The sequence below is a fragment of the Lampetra fluviatilis genome, chromosome 7 (genome assembly GCF_964198595.1).
Source record: "Lampetra fluviatilis chromosome 7, kcLamFluv1.1, whole genome shotgun sequence".
Taxonomy (NCBI): domain Eukaryota; kingdom Metazoa; phylum Chordata; class Hyperoartia; order Petromyzontiformes; family Petromyzontidae; genus Lampetra; species Lampetra fluviatilis.
Window position 1 is genome coordinate 11,394,718 of NC_136281.1, and position 18,554 is coordinate 11,413,271.

At 44.2% G+C, this 18,554-nt stretch overlaps 1 protein-coding gene across 4 annotated transcripts in view; it reads left to right on the forward strand.

The window, feature by feature from the left end:
• The window catches only part of LRRC9 (leucine rich repeat containing 9), a 59,950-nt gene that overhangs the window by 28,523 nt on the left and 12,873 nt on the right, over window positions 1-18,554 (forward strand). For 3 of the 4 annotated variants that reach the window (XM_078858502.1, XM_078858499.1, XM_078858500.1), the window contains exons 15-24: window positions 2,073-2,293; window positions 7,242-7,472; window positions 8,561-8,680; window positions 10,451-10,642; window positions 11,193-11,318; window positions 11,496-11,636; window positions 13,278-13,455; window positions 15,546-15,766; window positions 17,032-17,154; window positions 18,181-18,311. In XM_078858502.1, coding sequence (XP_078714628.1) covers window positions 2,073-2,293; window positions 7,242-7,472; window positions 8,561-8,680; window positions 10,451-10,642; window positions 11,193-11,318; window positions 11,496-11,636; window positions 13,278-13,455; window positions 15,546-15,766; window positions 17,032-17,154; window positions 18,181-18,311 — 1,684 coding nt within the window. The remainder of the gene's footprint in view (window positions 1-2,072; window positions 2,294-7,241; window positions 7,473-8,560; window positions 8,681-10,450; window positions 10,643-11,192; window positions 11,319-11,495; window positions 11,637-13,277; window positions 13,456-15,545; window positions 15,767-17,031; window positions 17,155-18,180; window positions 18,312-18,554) is intronic. The other variant, XM_078858501.1, reaches the window with a different exon arrangement.

Below are 18,554 nucleotides of genomic sequence, written 5' to 3' on the forward strand. Positions count from 1 at the left end.
TGTGTCGGCCCAACTCACGTCGAGTTTGTTTTGGCATTATTGCCGAATTGTGATGAATTCATGTTGCAGTGTTACCTGATTCACTGTGTGGAATGAGTGGAGTCCTGATCTGCATGAAAGCCTGTGGCCAATCAGCAGCTGGAGGAGTGCTGAAAAGAATCAGAGGCATCTGTGCTAACTGCAGCATGCTTCCATGCTAACAGACTAAGCAGACTAATCAGGCTTTGTCTGTCTCACGTACACGAATACAAACACATGTCAATCTGTATGTGATATGCTTCACCCTCCACCAAGGTGTGGAATTGTCTTGTTACTAAGCCGTGTTTGTACTCGGCTTAGTTACATAGCAATTTGCCTGAAGAGAAATGATTTCCATAAGTGCCTCTTGCCTGCAATGACACGGATTGGAATCTTGGACATTGATGAATAAAATGGAAAAATTAAAACATTTTAAAATAATCCAGGAGAAATGCATGCGGGAAAATACACTGCGATACATAAAGGGGAACACATGCAATCAGAGAACAGATGCAAATTATGGACATAATATTGATGTTCAGAAAAGTAAGTTGCTAAGGTCAGGAAATATAGCTTGAAGGGTTGATGGCCGGTGGTCAAGATTAACATCGGATGGATGAGATTGGCGGCAGCAAAATAACGGGCAATATCTGTGGAGATGGAGTAACGGAATTAGTTTGGGCAGAACCGAAAAGGATTGTGGCATTGGAAGGCCACGATGGATGCTGATAGCGCAGAGGAGACCTTTCTATAGCAGTCTTTGTCATGGCTGTTAATGAGATGCATTTAAAAAAATACTCAATATTTCATGCACCTGTTTCTTGATTTTATTGTTAGGTAGACCATCTTCGTAACAAATTAAATATTCTTTGTCAGTCAGAAATCGGTGAATGGCATCTAACAAAACACGTCAGAGCCTAACTACAGCGATTTTGTGTTTCCTGTAGATAATGGGCACGTGCTGCCAACTGTGGCTTTGACAAACTGATCATTTTAAGGTGCAATACGCGATACTGGCGAGTAAAATTTAGCTTACAAGGAAATTGTGGCATTAGCTGTTTCCTTTCTGTGCTCACAAGGCATAAGGTGTGTTCAAATGAAGACAAAGATTGATAATTTCACTTAGAGTGTACTCAGGAATACTTTAACACTTACATAAGTTTGAGTGTTACATTCATGTAACATACTAACCAAAAACAAACTTTATCATAAATACGATATAGGTTTATGTTTTTAAAACTGTAATTTACCATAATCATAATTTACATCCACAGCTCTTTGCCAATCCACTGCTGGATGAATGTTTTCTCACACCTTTCAGTCATTAGGGTTGTTTGACCATACTTCAACCACGCTGGTCAGTGCTGCTTGGTGAAGTGGGAGCAGGAACCGGTTCAGATATCACTCGCCGCTGATTTCAACAATGGCCAGACGCAAGTTGCCGGGTTCAGAGTAGATTATAAACTATAAAACACTTTTTATTTTACCAGGTAAGGCCAATAGCTCTTTTATCAGAAGCGACCTGGCCACAAATGATAGCTCAACGAAGTGGCTTATCACGTGGAAATTTGTAGCAGCCAAATACTCGCAGCGCATGTTTCTAAATGTGGAGGGAAAAAACGGAGGACCCGGAGAAAAATTCATGTGACCACGGTGAGAACATGCAGACTCCAAATATACAGGCATCTGGGTCGGGATCAAACCCTAACGTCCTGCATAGCAGGCAAGGTAGTTAACATCTCGCCACCGTGGCAAATGCAAAGAAGTTGGTGTTGGAGACAGTATTGTGTCTGCCCACCTTTGTCTCGCTTGTAACATTGTCCGTACACTGCATCACCAGGCATTCATGACATAACAACTCGATCTACAAACTCACATTTGATTCTCCACTGATATGCTTGACCAGGACTCAAACTTGGAATTATGTGATCCCAGTGGAAACTAAATACCGGTAATTATGTCAGCGTAACTGAGGCCCAAAGCAGGCTGGACATTTGTCCAGAACAAGTTCAACATTGTACACGAAGCTGATGTTTTGTTCCATTTGATGGCAGCAGCAGCAACAACAACAGAAGCAGAAGCGAGTGACATTGACCAGCACGGACAGGCAGTGAGTGCAGGTGCCAGCGATGGGGAGCAGTGCTGCCTGTCCCAGCCTCATGGCAATGAGCATGGGCGCGAGTGTGAGTGTGCCCTGCGGCAGTGCCTGTGGTTCGTGCCAGACAGGGACCTCGTGCTGCCAGAGTACATCATCGATCTGGAGTACGTGACACAGGTGAGGCTGGAGGAAACGTCTTGAGCGAAATCGGAAATCATCCCCAAATCACTGATGCGTGGATGGTGGTTCTACGAGCTTGCTGGAATTAAAGGTTTTGTATCCAGAGAAAATGTTCACTCCATTTTCGGTGAACAAAAAGGCAGAGAGAATATTAGTCTTTTTTGAATACATGTTTAATCTGGCTGAGTAGCACTGTCAAGCACTTGAGTTACAGATGAAAGGAAATTACATCCCATTTATTATCCATTCAACTCATTATATCTCTGGGGTAGATAAAATTAACATATTTGTTGAAATCCAACAAACCTAATACGATGGATAGACCGGTCGCTGTTATGGAATTGAGAAAATTTCCTGGCTGGCTTAGAGCTGCCAAATGAGCATAACCCCATGCTTGTGTTGTTTTCAGGGAGTTACTTCCCTTTTCCACGTATCTATATAACTGACCATTGAGGAATTGGCCAAACTATTTAATGCTGGACTATCATGAAAAAGTCATGAGATTCCAAGAGGTTTTCTTGGGTAGATTCAGGACGATTATTAGAATATTCTATTGGCAATAAATGCACCGTGGTGATCAACACATTGTGAGACTTGTTTGTGTCTGCAGAAATTTTGTATGCATTACACGCATTTCAAAGCCTACAGTACATTTAAAGGATGTTAAGGATACATTTGCTACAAAAAGCATCATCGCAATTACATTCAGGTCACTCGGTTTATTCAGCGGTTCACAGACATCGCTCATTTTTAGTGGACATTAACAGATCTGATGGTTACCCAATTTTTACCGTCTGAATACTTTGTACAGACGTTATTTCCCGCGAGTGATAGTAGTGCATGGAACACGGTGCATGCCAACAATAGCTTTGCAGCAGTAGTTTTAATCAATATAAAAATGCAGTCGCATCGGGGGTGACAGGACACAGAGGCCAGGGTGCTGACAGCTGAGGTCCTTCAAAGTCGTAGTCCTTTGCCAGCAGACTTCTCCTTTGTCAGTCCACTGCTGGATGAGAGCCTCCCCATGCGGTGCGGGTTGTGTATTTGATTTTACTATACTTCACCCCGCTGGTCAGTGCGGCTTGGTGAAGGTCAGAGAATATAGATGTGGGAGCATTTACAGCGGTGTTCTTCATTGCAAGGCCCGTGGGCCAGTGGCGGACTCTGGTGGCCTTTAGTGCGACCCCTGGCAATACAAAAATGTGGAAACGCCACATCGTGCCTTCAAACCCAATGGTTTCAAATGTGTGGCGGCCTTCACACTGACGTGTTATCGGCAGAAGTGGCCCCGATCTAAAAATTTGTGAAGAATACTGAACTGCACTATGGCTTTTCAGTGCAACTATGGATTTTGCTGCATCGTCCTCTGCTGTCCCCCACGTAGCCCCACATCCTATAACACTCGTTATGCATGGTGGTTACCCATCCAAGCACCATAAAGATCTAACAGGCATAGGTGCACTCCAGGTGTTTTAATTATACGCCTCATGTACGTCGTTAGCAATGAATGCGTTCCTTTTTTTTACTACATTCACTGTCTTCAAATTCAATGTGTCCGGGTAGCCTGAAGGTTAGTGCGCTTGCCTCAAAATCAACATTAAAATCCTTTAAAAACACCCAGATATTGAGCTGGAACCAGATAACAAAACTTGTTTGTATTCAGTCAGAGGAGAAATTATTCTGCATCAACATCCGTACTAAGTAGAATGAAATCAAATAGAAATGTGTCATGCGTTACCAACAGTCGCCCAACTATGATGATGGTAATGATGGCCTGGCGAGTCAGGTATACGTCTCTTTAATCCAATTCTCTCTTTATGCAAAGTGTTCATGAAGGAATTGGCCAAACACTCTCGGACAGGAACGGCCTGAAAAGGAAATTGACACTCGGTGAAGCTTTGTTTGATCAAGGATTATAATTGTTATTATCAAGCAGTACCCTGCACACACTAATATTGGTATGCTCCTGATACAAAACACGTGTGCTATAAATGAGTTATAGTTTTTGGCATGACTTGAGCATGGATTGGTATTCATGGAGCAGGTCTTGCAAACATTTATTTTGTTATCCTGCACCCATCTGCATCCCAGTCTCACACATTGCTGCAAAAGATGCCCTTCTATACTCGTTGGTTCTTTTTGGTGAAGTCACGTAGGTAGAAGAAAAAATAATATATCACGACGTTCCGATCGCAACACAAGCAAAAAACCTACGTCAGCAGTCCTCCTGCTGTGTTTGTTTCACACCTGATGACGGTTGCTTGTGTTGCGATCGAAACGTCGTGATCTATTATTTTTTTCTACCTACGTGACTTTACCGAAAGAACCAAAGAGTATGGATTCCTGCAGTCACGAAAGCTTCAAATCAAGATTGATTCCCTTCTAGTATGCAGACATACCAAACATATGCATTTGCCTAGATATGACATCGTTCCACTTGGGCCGTAATGCTTATGCAACCACATTAAAGTACTCATTTAGCAACCTTTAGTTTATTTAAGAAACTCGCATCAAAATTAAGATTGCTGGTTTGTGATTTGTTTCCATGAAATGTTTAGCAATGTTCTAAACATACTCAAGAGTCCTTTGTTAAAATCCATTCTATGTATACACATATATAACACTTCGGTATTTCATTGCTAAGTGCTGTCTTAACAGCATATGTGAAAACATGTGGCATTCCGCATCTGCTCTACTTTTATCAAGTAGTGGATTTTGGACCTCTGCCTGACCTCACAGCCTTTTTGGTTTTGGACACTTTACGCCAGCACATACGGTGGGAGTGGAGTACAACTGCCGATGTGGACCAGTGGCGTGCGCTTACACAGGCGGTCCAAATTTTTGTAAACGCCGAACCAATGTTATGCCTTCAAATCAGAGTGCGACATTTTTCCAGTCCAAATATCTGCTGACAAACGGGCCTGCTTCTCACCTCGGAGTCGTCCGACCTCATTGCGATGCCATGAGACGGTGTGTGGCAGCGATCTATTTCTAGGCTGCCTGAGGGGAGAGCTGTTGAGGCAGCACAGGATATGAGCCCCCACCAAACTCAGCCACCCTGTCTGCAAAGCAATTACTCCGAGATTCTTTATTTATAGACACGGCTTGTCCGAGATGGATGCCCTTGCATTTACACTGCCGCGTCGTGTGTGACCGACCACAGATAAATTAAAGGAATTGATTTCTCTCTTCTGAGCTAAAATTAATTCCCCAACTGGCACAGACATTGGAATAGACAGTCGAAAAGTTTTGACCATTAAATAAAGTAAAATGCATATTTTCTAGTTAATGTAAGATAGTTAACATATCCAGTTTACAAGATCATCACCCTCAGCCATTGTCTGTCCACTGCTGAATGAAAGTCTGCCCATGCCATCTCATGGTTTGGGCAGTCAGTTGGTAGAGACGTGGGGTTCCCAGTGGTGATGAGTTTAAATCTCAGACAGGGTTGACTCAGCCTTGTCATCCAGGGTCAATACAAAAAAGCACCGCAACAATTGGCTTGATAATTGGTTTTTTACCCTTCTATCTGGCAACAAAACTGAAACCTTTTTACAAGGAGTCATGTTTGCATAGACCGCAATACCTGCAGTCATAATACAAACAAAAGAACATAACTCTGATAATGTGCACTGTCCTTGAAGTTGATTGGTCCACACCCGAGACAGCTTTCCTTAGAGCCTAGTCTCACATGGGTTGGACCAGATGACGCCAAATGGCGCAAAAACAATTGTCTTGTGGAGAGACTGATCCCCACCACAGAAATGGGGTATTTCAACCATAAACTCAGGACCACCACTGGAGATGAGGGCACCCCACATTCCCACATTTATTTGAGATTGGGTTCACTCACCTTTAATAAAGCATTTAGGTGGCGTATTTGACTTACATCCTGAACTCTTTCCATCGTTCACGTTAAAATATTATATCAAGTGGCTCCAATAGGGTGCATGAAGCTCAAATTCAAGGCATGGCTGTTCCCATTTCTACTGTTCACATTTATTGTGGGCTCGGTAATTATACAGTACATATAAATGTGACTAGAACACAGCCACGCGGAGCCGTTTATGAAATTCTAATGTCAAGTGGTGTATTAAAGCCACAGACACTGTCTTCCAAAAGGGCTTCATTTTTAATTAATACTGCAATAAAGTCTGCAGAATATCACCATGGGGATGGAGATGGGGGCCTGCTTCGAGCTCACAAACCTTACACTACCAAGTTGGCCTTTAGCCAACTGCAATTGCGAACTACAGTGCAGATATTTATTTAAAAAAATACGTATTATTTACAGCACTTTGTCGATCCACGCCTAGCTGAAGGTCTCCCCATGCCATGCCAGTCGTGGGGGTTGTTTGACCATACTTCACCGTGCTGGTCAATGTAGGTTGCTGCTTGCAGAGTGCGTTGTCTTCTACGGAGTGATGTTAAGCCCACCACATGCAAGCCTGCAGCCTCATGTAGCAATTCTACTGAATGATGAGTGATTCATAATTACAGTGAATTGAAGCTGTGGTGGTGAGAGAGTTGTGAGAAAAGCTCAATCACCCTTCAGCAAACCCATACACCTGCACCACAGAGTGGCCATGAAAGCAAATATAGACAGGGGAGGTTGGTGGCCTTTAGACTCTCACAGGCCCAGCATTGATATTTCAATGGAATCGCTCAGTGTAAATTGCAAGTGACAGCTCACCCTGGGGAGGGGCAGCTGGTGGATTAGACGTAACAAACCCCTTTAATGACCAAATGCAAGCTGTGAAAACGTGAGGTTGCATCACATTTGTGGAACGCAGCGCTGTCTAGAACGAATTAAAACAACCTTCATCACCTTCGCCATGAACACTTCTTTCTAAGATAACTATGTATGCCTCATGTACTAGCCTGGTTAAACATACAATAATAAGAAATAGTATTGTTGACCCACACCAGTGTTTGTTTCCCGCAGAAGCAGCCATGTGTGCACTTCAGCGTGAATGGCAAGGGGAAGGGGGGAGATGCAGTGGTGCCAGCAATCCTCTCGCCCGGTGGCTCAGCCCACGTGAGCGTTGGCGAGGACGTGGGAGACGAGAACGTGCTCAGTATGCCACCCACGGTCCGGCCACGGCCTAAACTTATCAGCCTGGATGAAGCCTCTCTGCTGAGTCTAACCAAGACTTCATCACTCAACCACATCACGGTGAGAAAGCAGGCAACACACGCAGATGATTTTTTGAAAGGGGGAATATGTGTGGTAGGCCACAAAAGAACACTGTGTGTCAGCATCGCTAGTGAGGGATCAGTGAGGCCCAGTGAGCAAATGTTCAATACTTTCCAGGGTTAAAGAAAGTCAAAAAGCCTCCTTGCTCAAGCAAGTAATTGGGTAATATTCATTTTCACTGGTGGCACTGAACCAGCAGTGGAAATACAAAATGTTCACACTCGGGGCCAGTTTCTCCAAAAGGCGGCCACTACTCCGAATGTACAACGCACACACACGTGCAGCCCATTTTTGTCAATTCACTGCTGGATGACAGCCTTCCCAAGCCGTGTGGGTTTTGGGAATTATTTGAGCACTATTAAGGCAGCAGTTCTATGCATCATCACCATTGAGGTGGCAGGGATGCTCAGGGGATTAATACTGTGGCAGTGTGTCACAGTATGGAGTTCCTATTGTGCCAGCACTGCAGAGACCCGGATTTTAATCCCAATAAGACACTCGAGTTAAAAACTAAAATAACATGTTCAGTATCATCAATGGATAGTTTTAGCCCAACACCAATGATTTGTCAAAACATCTATTTGGTTTTGGAATATATTCTGCAATTTTGCATTGCAATTGTCATTCTACATGCATGTGTCACCTGGGACTGGGAAACCTGAGGCAGAGTTCGCAGCTTCCGTCATCTGAAGCTGCCACCTGTCACTTAGAAAGATGGCCAGGGTGAACCAATCCACACAAATTACAGCGCAGTCCAGGGGGGTTGGTAAAGTAGTCACATCGTACTTGTTCTGTACCGACAACAGTAATTCTATTTTAAGTGGTGACAAATTGGGACAAAATAATATTCCTCTTAGACACAACACATTGATGTATTAATTAATTGGTCAGAAAATCAAATACGGCAATACAAAGGTTGACACTGAAATACATTTGTGGGAAAAACTATTTCCAGCAAACGGCCTTGGACTGTGCTGCCTTCACTGTTCCTTTGAGCTTTGCTTCCAAGGTCTCCTTTCCCAGCCCCACGCCTGGACTTTTCCTGCAAAATTGCTGAATATCTGCAGGTCCTCAACCTGCACGGAAACAGCCTGACTCGGCTGAAGGATATTAACCGCCTGGTGTTCCTGCGGAGGCTAGTGGTGAGCTTCAATGAGCTGGCACGGCTCGACGACCTTACACACATGGTGAGAATTGTGAAACCCCTCTCCATCCAAACTCTGTCTGCTTGCCTCTGTATCTCCGTCACTATCAACCTCTGTAGACACAATGTCCTGTTAATTCCTCCGGTTCGACTCAATCATTGAGTGTCTGTCTTGTCTTTGTACATTATTGGTCTTCGCATGCAATTGTCTTCATTCTCCCCACGTGCATCTGCGTTGCTGTTTTATGTTTCGTCTGCCTGTTTTTCTTTCTCGTGTTGCACCTACTTTGTCAGTTTGAGCTTGTTGGAACGGCAGTCTCCAATGCATCATTACTCCAGCAGGATTTATGAATCTGTCTGCTTCATTAGCATATTCAGTGACAGTCTATGCGCTCAATTTGACATATTTGTCTATAAAAAATATACAGGAAATGTCACGTAGGAAGGATTACATGGGCCGACTTATTATGAGATGCTATATCTTTTATATTCTGTATGCAATAAAAAAATATTGTAGTATAAAGTGGTTATTGCATGTGATTACAAACAATACACAGAAAAGCAATTATCTGGAACTGAAACACAAGGGTAGTTCATGGCAAGCTCTCGCATGATTAAATAGAAGACACAGATTTGATAACTGAGGTCATGAGGTGCAGCTGTAATTGGATTCTTCATAAAACCAAATTGACTTGCAATATTAACTGATGACATGAGTGACACATTTGGTTAATGGGTTGATTGATTGTTCCATTGAGGTACAGTGTGTATTTTTCGTCCTGTCTATCCGAATTGTACGCAATTATATTTTTATTTAACTAGCTGCCACATGGTCTCACCACCAATGTACAGGCAGTCATCGACTTACGAACTCACGACTTACGAACCAGCTTATATGAAACATCGTTTTTTTTACTTAAAACGCGAACTCACAATTGCAAACTGAACCGCGGAAATATTTTGTTCAGAGGAGCAATTCTCTGCGAACTGTTGTAGTGAGTCGGCCTCGCGCTGGGAGTGTGTGTACGCGCGTGCGGACATGTGTGTGTGTGTGAAAGTGTGTGTGTATGATTGTGGGGAGCGGTAGTGTAGCAGTTAGCGCGCTGCGCTACGAAAGCGACGACTCGAGTTCGAGTCTTGATCACGGACAACACCAATAGCTGGTGTGGTGTGTAAACATAACCACCGGGGAGACTAATTCCGGTTTGGCTGCATACACAGGATGGCTACAATATACATTGGGACTCATTTTGGTTATTAGGTCAAGCGAGGCATGAAAGAGAAACATTTCAATCATTTAATGCACTGATTTTTGTATAACTATTTTTTATTCAGCCATCTGCCAATAGGTGTGTCTAGTGAGAAATCATAACCAACCAATCACAGAGTTTTGCTTAATCTCCAGTCCAGGTAATGCTCGATCAAGAAATATATTGATCAACCGTGTACTACTTTTGGATCTCAAGTTATAAAATAAATGGTAAACATATATTTATTTATTATTCCAATGTAGTGCTGGGTAGTTGTGGTACTGTGCCTGATTATGGTGCTTTGTCTTTGCAAATTGCATGGTAATTGCATTGATTTAAAACATTGGTACAGTTATTAATTCATTGTGTTGCTCTGTCTTTCCAAATAGCATTGCAATGCTATTTAATGCTTAGGAAAATTATAGGTGCATCGATTGAATTATTTATATTTTTCCATAGCGGTGCATTTAGATGTGATGCCCTGCCTTCGCAAATGTTATTGTAAACGATTCTTTGCTCGTTTGCCCCACCGTGGTGCTGCGGCCGCGATGCGTCGATTGCAGCCGAACCTGGAGTACCTGGACGTGAGCCACAACCAGCTGGGGACGTTGGAGGGGATGAAGGGCCTGAGCCGGTTGTGCTACCTGGACATCAGCTGGAACCGTCTGAGCTGCGTGCGGGACGCGGCGGGTTCCCTGCGACGCCACGCTTGCGCGCTTGTCAACCTCGATACACGTCACAACCCCTGGCTCAAGGTCTGCATGCTGCATGCACACATGTCGTGCTCCGGCACAAGCCTTTGAGACAAATCAATATCATCTACGAGATGGTCCAGTGGCTCAGAGGGCTCGTGGACCTCATGTCAGTCTAATTAGGTCACGCTGCTGAGACCCCAAGTTCGAATCGTATTTTTACGGCTGTCCTTCATGGTCTTATCCCAGTAACGAATGACTGTAGTTAACTTGGACATATTCCAGTGTGGAGGACTACTACGATGGTCAACAATGATGACGGAGTGCCAGCAAAGGGAGGTAACGCGCCTCAGAGCACGTCCACCGATGAGATGGAGCGATTAAATCGGCTCATGTGCGATTGCCAGATTGATTGCTATACTAGTTTGGGGAGACCTTCATCCAACAGTGGAATGATCATGGCTTATGATGATATTGCTATTATTTAACTACTAACCTCCAAAACGCAAGTTGCGTGTTTAAACCATTGCCGGTTACGCAATTTAGCACGTTTCCATTTCTCCCCTGAAGCTGAACTGTTGCCTTTGTCCTCCTGTATTTTCACCTCACCCAGCTGGAATGCGCGAGGTTGCGTTTCGTGGGCCAGTTACGCTCACTGGCCTCGCTTGATGGCGTGCCCATCACGGAGGAGGAGGTGGCCGCTGCACTGCGCCAGGCCGCCAGCTCGCACATCTCCCAGGTGCTTGTGACGCGGCCCTGTGGGATGCGGTGCACTCCCATGGTCTGCCAGCTGCAGCAGTTTGGAGTCCCGCACTCACGCAATGTGAATATAAAAACGTTGCTTCGATCGACATTGGCAGTGGGCAAGTTGTGCCGTCAGCTTTGACGTTGCCCTCTGGGCTCCCCGTGGAAGCAGGCCCTGCTGCTGGCGCACGCTTGCACGGAGGCGGCGCGGCCTCGCTGTCTGAGCCTGCTGCCGACGGCGCAGCTGCTGGAGGGCCGGCGGATGGGCCGGGTGGAGCGCACGGGAGACCTGCAGCCCACGTGGTACTCGCAGGTATCGACGCTACCGTAGTGGAGCCAGCTCGCACACACACACACACGAGGGCGCCACGGTGGTGGGATGTTAACTACCTCGCCTGGTATACAGGAGGCCGTGGAGTCCATCGTGACCCTGATGCCTGCATATTTGTAGTTTGCCTGTCTCACTCCCTGTGGTCATGTGGATTTTTATCCGGGTCCTCCGGTTTTTGCCTCCACATTTAGAAACATGTATTTAGAGTATTTGGCTGCTGTACATTTTCACATGATAATCCATTTCGTTGAGCTGTTATTTACGACCATGTCGCTTCTGAAAAAGAACTATATAGCTCAGTGGGCCTTACCTGGTGAAATAAAAAATATTTTTGTTTTATTGCTTCGGAGAAATGGGTTCACTTAGAAATTTGTGAAACTCCCAAACTCCCTGGTCTGTAAGTGGATTTGTGGACGGGTATGTCTGGACCTTTGAGTATTATCCTTTCATAGGCGTGGGCTTTGCTCTGGGTACTCTTAAAAAATATCTTGACATCCCAACAGGTCCCTCCTGAACCTTCCTGGATAAATAAATGACAGGTTCTGAATAGCATGATATCACCACTGGAGTAAGTTACCCATATTCAATCAGGAATCAGATGGTTAGAAATAAAAAATCAAACGATCACAGCCAATGATGCCACCACATGTCACTGTCCCTTTCTTCCGTATGTCAAATCCCGCAACTGTTGCAGTCAGTATCGAACATCCAAAATCTGTATTTACAGCATCTCAACATCGTGCTTTACATTTTCTTATTGGTGTCTGTTCTGTGGCAGTTGCATCTCACTAGCAACTCTCATTAAAAGACAGGGAATATGTGTTTCTATAGGCCAAGAGTGTCCAACATATGGCACCCGGGCCACATGCATCCAGCAAGGATATTAAGTTTAACCCACTGATATAGGGTTACTTCTCTGGGACCCGAGGGAAAATATACACTTTTTTGTACTTAAGGACACATGTGCGGCCATTGATTGGTATTGACGTGTTGTGGCTGACAGCCTCGGTTAGGTCAGTCAGTACTCCCCCCTACACTCATAACCTACACTCACAGCATTTGGGCCTACGTACAGTACTATCACATCAAGCCACCTCATGCCCCAGCAAGTTGTGAGTTTCACAGCACACTATGAAATCTACATGATTCACCATTTTTATTGAGATATCATCTCCGAGGGAATTCAGAGAGCGAGATCATGTCTGACATCTACTGTGGGAGAGATCTTAGAAACCCGTGTAGGCACAACGCATCACTTTACAATTCAGATTAATAGCATCTAAATGTGACCACATCTCCAAGCACTGTACAGAGACAGAGGGCACATTCATTTTACAGAGCGAGGCAGTCAGTCATTAGCAGAGGAAAAAGGAAGGTCTTGAGTCTGGCTTTGAAAAGGGGTCGATATCTAACAGCATAAGGTGGGGGGAAGGGAGTTCCAAAGTGTGAGAGGAGGGGTTTGTTGACATGTAAAAATTGACAAATTTCTAGATTTGAAGCTTTCGTGACTGCAAGGATTCATACTCTTAGTTCTTTCGATGACGTGACTTTACCGAAAGAACTAAGAGTATTGACAAATTTACTGACAGGGGGCCACCAAAATACTGCAATGTGTTGTGAAAGGTGACGTCGCTGTGCCTGGATGGACTGGGCCTAACGCGCCTGACTGGGCTGGAGCGGATGGAGAGTCTGCGTTGGGCGTCGTTCTGCCACAACGAGCTGTGCCGCCTCGACGGCCTCGAGGGCTGCCTGCAGCTCGCCGAGCTCAGCGTGGACCACAACCGCCTGAGCACCCTCCACGGTGCGCTCGCTCCGGAACCAAGGGGCAAACACTGCACAGCCTGACGGCCAAATCCAATGCACGCTTTCGCAGATAAGACTAATTGGCAAATTTGATCCATATTTATAAGGTAAAATTCACATTTATACATTCAGATTAGTCCCTGGTGGCCAGCACTGCTGTAATGTAAGAGATTAAGCACTGCTTGTTAAAGTAGAAAATTCCGTGCTCTCTTCCCTGGTAGGAACACAACATTTTGTAGCTCGCATTACACGAGTGATATATAATATATAAATTTTGTTATTTAATTGGGGTGAAGAAGTAGTGGATCACGTGCTAATTTATCAACCCAGTGACATGAACTCAATTTTTGGCCACTGTGAACGTTCGTTGGTGACGAATATCTGAATCTGTCCGAGGCACTTGCCTTCAAACCCGCACTGACCAGCGTAGCGAAGTACCTTAAAACGACCTCCATTGCCAACGTGGCATGGAGAGGCCTTCATCCACCAGTGGATTAAAAAAACCTTTCTATTATGATTGTATGTATTTATACAATGTGTGTATATTTCAAACGCCATGGTGGCAAGATGTTAAATACCTCGCCTGGTATGCAGGAGGCCATGGGTTCAATATGGATCCTGACGCCTGTATATTTGGGGTTTGCGTGTCTCTCTCTCCGTGGTCGTGTGGATTTTCTCCGGTTCCTCCGGTTTTCCCCTCCACATTAAGAAACAGGTGTTTAGAGTATTTGGCTCCTAAAAATTTCAACATGATAAGCCACTTCATTTGTAGCCAGGTCGCTTCTGAAAAAGTGATATGTAGCTCAGTGCGCCTTACCTTGTAAAATACAAATAGTAAAACAAAAATTATTCATCTATATTTTGTAGACAATATAATTTTTTATGAAAAAAAACCCACTTGAGAATCAAACACAGGCAATTACAATTCAACTGGTGACATCTAATCCCTACACTACAGTAGCACTGGCTGCAGGGGATACATTTAATGTTCCTAAGGGATCTGCTAAGCCAATCAGCTAATGAAGACATGGCCTGACCTTGATTACGGTAGTTACATTACAAACCATGCACAAATCCGGTATGATATTCTTGATATTGGCATTCACAAGCCAGTATCAAGAGTCACGAATATTCATACTCAACCTTAAAAATCTCCAAAGTAACTTAATCTGACCCAGTGAGCCTCAGTGACACCGAATGCTAAGAATCCTCAAGGTGCTTAGTCTGACACTTGCATGTACAAATGTGTTTATATATTATACATTTGTGTGTATATTATAGGGAGCGGTAGTGCAGCAGTTAGCGCTCGGTGCTATGAACCCGGGGACTCGAGTTTTATTCCCGCTCACCGCCCACCAACACCGCTGACAATTATTCTGAACTGGTCCTGGGCCTCCTCCCCTAGGTCGACTCAGCCTCAAATGAGTACCTGGTGCGATGTGTAATATCGCCACTAGGGAGACAAAGGTGGCCGGGCGTGGTGCTGGCCATCTACTCCCTTGTCTGCCGTGCCAGCCTTCATAAGTGCTCGCTAACATCACTTGCCCCAACAGTCTGTTGTTCTTTGTTCTTTATAAAAGTGTAATGTACATGCCTTATTTTCTCATGACCGTGTACTAATTTCCATATATAATCTAAATATGAAGCGATAAGATAAATGTAAGATATTAAAATGTTAAGGATGTCATGATACCACACGGGCTGTAAGGTCAAAATGTTCCACGGAAATGGTAACACGATTATCTCATTATAATTACTTTGGAATCGTTTTGACTTTTAAACTTGAAATTATTGTAGTATGAAGTCATATGCTAAGCATGAGAAATATGATTACACTGAAGGTTAAGTATCGTGTGATTGGCGGTACCTTTGATAATTATTGGATTAAAGTTTACTCAATTGTGGAAAAAAAACCCCATGGCATTTGTCTCCCCCTACTGTGAAACTCCTGCAAAGGTCATGCGACTCGGTGAGGCTTTTCTGGATAAATTATTGTTAATAAATTATTGTAAAAGTTGCGTGTTACAGTACTCCACAAACACTGCAACCCAGCGTGCCGTGTCTGAGCTGCGTCATGCTCATGCGCAGGGCTGCACCACATGACCAAGCTGGTGACGCTGAGCATCGACTGCAATGAGCTGGTGGGGCTGGAGGACGCAGGGTTGGAGGGCATGCCTCGACTGGCACGACTCTCTGCTGCCTCCAACCGCCTGGCATCGCTGGCTGGCCTGCAGCGCTGCTCCGCACTCGCGGAGCTGTACGTCGCCAGCAACCATCTGGCCAGCAGCCGAGACGTATACCGCATTAAGGTGGGGGGGGGGCAGTGCTGTTGTGCTGCTGCCAGACTTCCCACTCTCTGCCACGAACGAGAATGCGCTCTCCCGATATCCAGATCCCATCACTGGCTCCATGTCCAATTAGAGAGCAGCTACAAGACTGCCTGCACTGTCCTTAATATCCTCATCAATCCTGACCATCTGCCTCACGCGCTAACGTCATCTTGTCATCTAGAGATGGCGGAACGGCAAGTGGATGTTCTTGCCCCAGGTTGTTCTATTGTACAGATATTTTTACGGATATTTTTTCTGGTTAATCTGGTTTCCTCCCACGTTCAAAAGAGTTGCAAGATCCCAATTGTCAGACCCTCCTCTAAAATAATCTTAAAAATGAGTTGTAGCAACAGCAGCAACCCAATCGTGCAGTTTCTGGTTTGCATGACTCTTTACAGTAAACAACCGTATGCCACAAAGAATTCCAATCAAAGCTACAAGTTATGTTTTTCTTTCACTGACAGTATATAAAATGCTATTAATATATTTGATTGCTTGTGTTGCAATTGTAACGCCGTGAGAATTTAATAGTTTAAATGTAATTATTTTATTATTTTTCTTCTACGTGACTTTACCGAAAGAACCAAGAATATGAATCCCTGCAGTCACGGAAGCTTTAAATCGAAAAATATTTGATCTGTTTCATCTGTTGTTGTATATGTTTAATGAAGCAGTAACTTTATTCCAAGAAGCAAAAGTGATTTTGGGTTTTAATTCAGAGAGTGTCTCTGTGGTGCCCGAGTGTGAGGAGCCATGTGTGCCTCTGCTGCACCGACGTTTTGGAACAATTTTGTTTCCCTCCTGAACAATGTAAATCCTCCTTCACAAATTATAATGAAGCAGAAGATAATTGCTGCATACAACCGAATTTGCAAATGTGCTTTGTAACTCTCACCCTTACCCATGTATTAATAGTTGAATTTTATTGAGGGGTTGTGTGTTGTCTTGGTGTGGTCTGGGACAGTTTTTTTCTGTTGTTTTGCGGTCTTGCCCAAGCTTGGGAATTGGTATACTTATGCAATTTTAACTTATATACTTTATCTATTAATTAACTTATTTGTAGTGATTTGCTTACCTTTCCTATACTTTGCACTACTATCGTTTTTTTATTGTTTGTTGCTGTAACTTTCGGATCCACCCCCACTGGACATGTGTGAAAAAGCGCTTCATATCTCATCGGATTTCTCGAGGATTAATACAAATTCTGATTCTGCGTCATTGCGTTCTGTGCACGTGCGGCACAGGGCCTCACGAACCTCGTCATCCTGGACCTGCACGGCAACCCCCTGGCCAGCACCATGGAGCAGTACCGCCTCTTTGTTATCTTCCACCTGCCGGCACTTAAGGCGTTGGATGGCAATGCTGTGGTGGGTACGCTGGTGGTGGGCGGGTGGAATGGCGGGCTGGTGGGTGGATGGTGTGTGTTGGTGGGTAAATAGAGTGACAAAGCAGCGCGTACAGAGATTTCCATTCTCCACAATGACACGAATGGTGATATTGCGTTTTGTACGATGTAGTTTTACATTGAACTAGGATCCACATCAGCGTTGGTTTAAGCAAGCCTGATTGCTGATGAGACACTGAATGTCACCAGTCCAGAGTTTTGCTTGTCTTGAACCAATGCTGCTGAAAAACATAATCCCAGATGGTTGTGTGTCCGATGGGATTTTATCTGGTTATTTTGAGAGAGGCATCCTAAGGGATGGGCCGAATTATTGCATAAACACACTCTGACATGTGCATGTGCATGCTTTAATTTTTTTAGCCAGTGACACTACGTTTCCTTCATCTTGATTTGAAGCTTTCGTGACTGCAGGAATCCATACTCTTTGGTTCTTTCGGTAAAGTCACAATATTTGGGATAGGAATATTTTTTTAATGTAATTGTATTTTTGTTGCTTACAAATACTGCTTCAAAAGGCTTTCAAGAAAGGTATTAAGCAGTCTGCAGCACATACACATTTCATTTTTATAAACGCTTTATAATCGGTGAAAAAAACCATGCTCAGCTAATGTTGGTTGGGCTCCTGAAAGTGTCAGCCTCATCAGTAAAGGTTACAGACCAAAGGAGATATATAAAATATTAAAGTGTTAATTTATACAATTAATTCATGATCCTTTCCCCACACTAACGACTTAAACAGAGACCATACGACATAATCTCGACCATTAGTTTAGGACCACTCAATTATCATTTGAGCATGGAGACATTGAATTTAGCTTTGGCTGATTTATTGAACAAGCTCACAGCTGGACTCAGTTTAATCCAATGGATGAAAAACAAGGTAGGACATCAGTTGCTGGATTCATTCTCAGATGGAAGGGTAATGAAAACCCAGATCTGTGTGTCTTTAACTGGGGATCTTGTCTGACCCTCGTGGTGCCTGCTACAGGAATTGGCGGAGTGTGACTCCGCGCGGGACACATTTGGAGGGCGGTTAACTTCTGATCTGGTGGCCGAGAGATTGGGTCATGCTGACTTTATCAGACTGCAAGAACTGAGCCTGCCCGCCCTCAACCTCAGGTCAGTATGAGTTGTGCGTGGGAGTGTGTAAGCATGCACGTTTATACACATGTATGTGGTCATGAGCAGTGCTGGTGAATTAGTTATCACACTGTGCTATAATCCTGGTGACCTGGGATACAATTTCTGCCCTTCATGCTGAACATCATTGGCACATGGTATCTGAACCCATGTGTTTCGTCTGCTAAATCAGCCTCAAATGAGTCCCTGGTGCAGTTTTAAAAACAAAAACTGGGGAGAAAA